This window comes from Gaeumannomyces tritici (assembly GCF_000145635.1).
Source record: "Gaeumannomyces tritici R3-111a-1 unplaced genomic scaffold supercont2.358, whole genome shotgun sequence".
Lineage (NCBI taxonomy): Eukaryota > Fungi > Ascomycota > Sordariomycetes > Magnaporthales > Magnaporthaceae > Gaeumannomyces > Gaeumannomyces tritici.
In genome coordinates, this window is record NW_008804902.1 from 1 (window position 1) to 1,280 (window position 1,280).

A 1,280-nucleotide genomic window follows, 5' to 3' on the forward strand; every position below is an offset into this window, starting at 1 on the left:
CTTAGATGCTTATTTTGGCAACCTATCTAGAATGTTTCCACCAGCCTAGAAATAAAAGCACCCATGAAGAACTACGACGGAGTATAAATGCGTGGCTCTCCAGCCTCCATAAGTTTTGTAATTTCCCTTTTCCACCACCACCTACCAGATTCTCAGCTTCTCCTCTCCTAACTATCAGCCACTTCATTTAACCACATTCTACTTTGCTTTCGATCCAATCGACTAGGCACTTATCAAGCCGTCCTCATCAAACCACCAACTTTCTCCCACCCATTAACGCTACCAAACAAAAATGTACTTCTCCGCCGCCGTCCGCACCGCCCTCCTGGCCCTCCTGGCCGCCTCCCAGGTCGCCGCCGCGCCTTTAGCCACCGACAACGGCGTGGCCGCCGTCCGCATCGCGCAGCGGGGCGTTTCCGCGACCGCTGCCGCGGCCGCCGCGCAGGCGCTCGCCTCCCGCGCCGAGGGGGCCGCCGCCATCAACGAGGAGGCCGACGAGGCTCCCATCAGCGAGGAGCCCGAGCAGATCGCCCCTAGGCTGAGCACCCGGTCCCGGAAGATGAAGGCCGGGTTCCGGAGCGGTGAGAGCGGTGGGGCCAAGCTCGCCGTGTGCGGCACTGGCCAGTGGTCGGGCTGCTAAGCGGTTGCTGTTCCACCCAGGCCAGTGGTGCGACGAAAACGTCGGCTATTTTTGTTAGCGTTGGAATTCGGGGAAGCGTGGAGTTTTTGCCTTTTTCATTCTCTTTTAACCCACATTTTGTTCTTTTGTTTTCTTCTGCTTTTTTTCCACTGCGTTTTTTCTGTGGTACTCTTCTGCTTTCATTGTTTAGCGTTTCAATCCAGTTTTGTTATGCTTTTTTTTTTAGCTGTTTTATTTAGAGATCGTATTTAACAACATACTTTCTCCGCCGCCACGCTATAAATGGTTTCTAAAGATATCAAATGCTGTTTTCGTCGCGGGGTCCGTTAACCCACATAATTTGCCTTGTAGTTGAATAGTTTAAAAGTGCGAATTTATTGGCGCTTAATATCGACGCCACCTTGCCCGCCTAGGGAGGGATTACGTTGCAGTGCGGGTTTTTTTTTAGCAGGAGCAGGTCCGCAACCCAGCCACATCCTTATATTTACGAAAGCGAAAGGTCTTCGACGACGCGACCCTGCACCGCTGCAGCCTGGCGCCGGACCCGGACCCGGCCGAGCAGGACAAGTAGGCGCGCCTCGACGCCGAGGCCGTGGGGCGCGTCGATGGCCTGCTGCCCATGCTCAAGACCCCCCCCCCC

At 54.8% G+C, this 1,280-nt stretch overlaps 1 protein-coding gene across 1 annotated transcript; it reads left to right on the plus strand.

Moving 5' to 3' along the window:
* On the plus strand, positions 1–972 carry GGTG_14391 (hypothetical protein). Its single transcript, XM_009232318.1, has one exon. It carries the CDS (start codon positions 293–295, stop codon positions 638–640), a length of 348 nt encoding a protein of 115 aa, XP_009230582.1. The 5' UTR covers positions 1–292; the 3' UTR covers positions 641–972.
* Positions 973–1,280: the final 308 nt, after the last annotated feature.

Excerpts from the sequence above, each read along its gene's own strand:
- GGTG_14391 (XM_009232318.1), top strand. The coding sequence starts at position 293 with ATGTACTTCTCCGCCGCCGTCCGCACCGCCCTCCTGGCCCTCCTGGCC.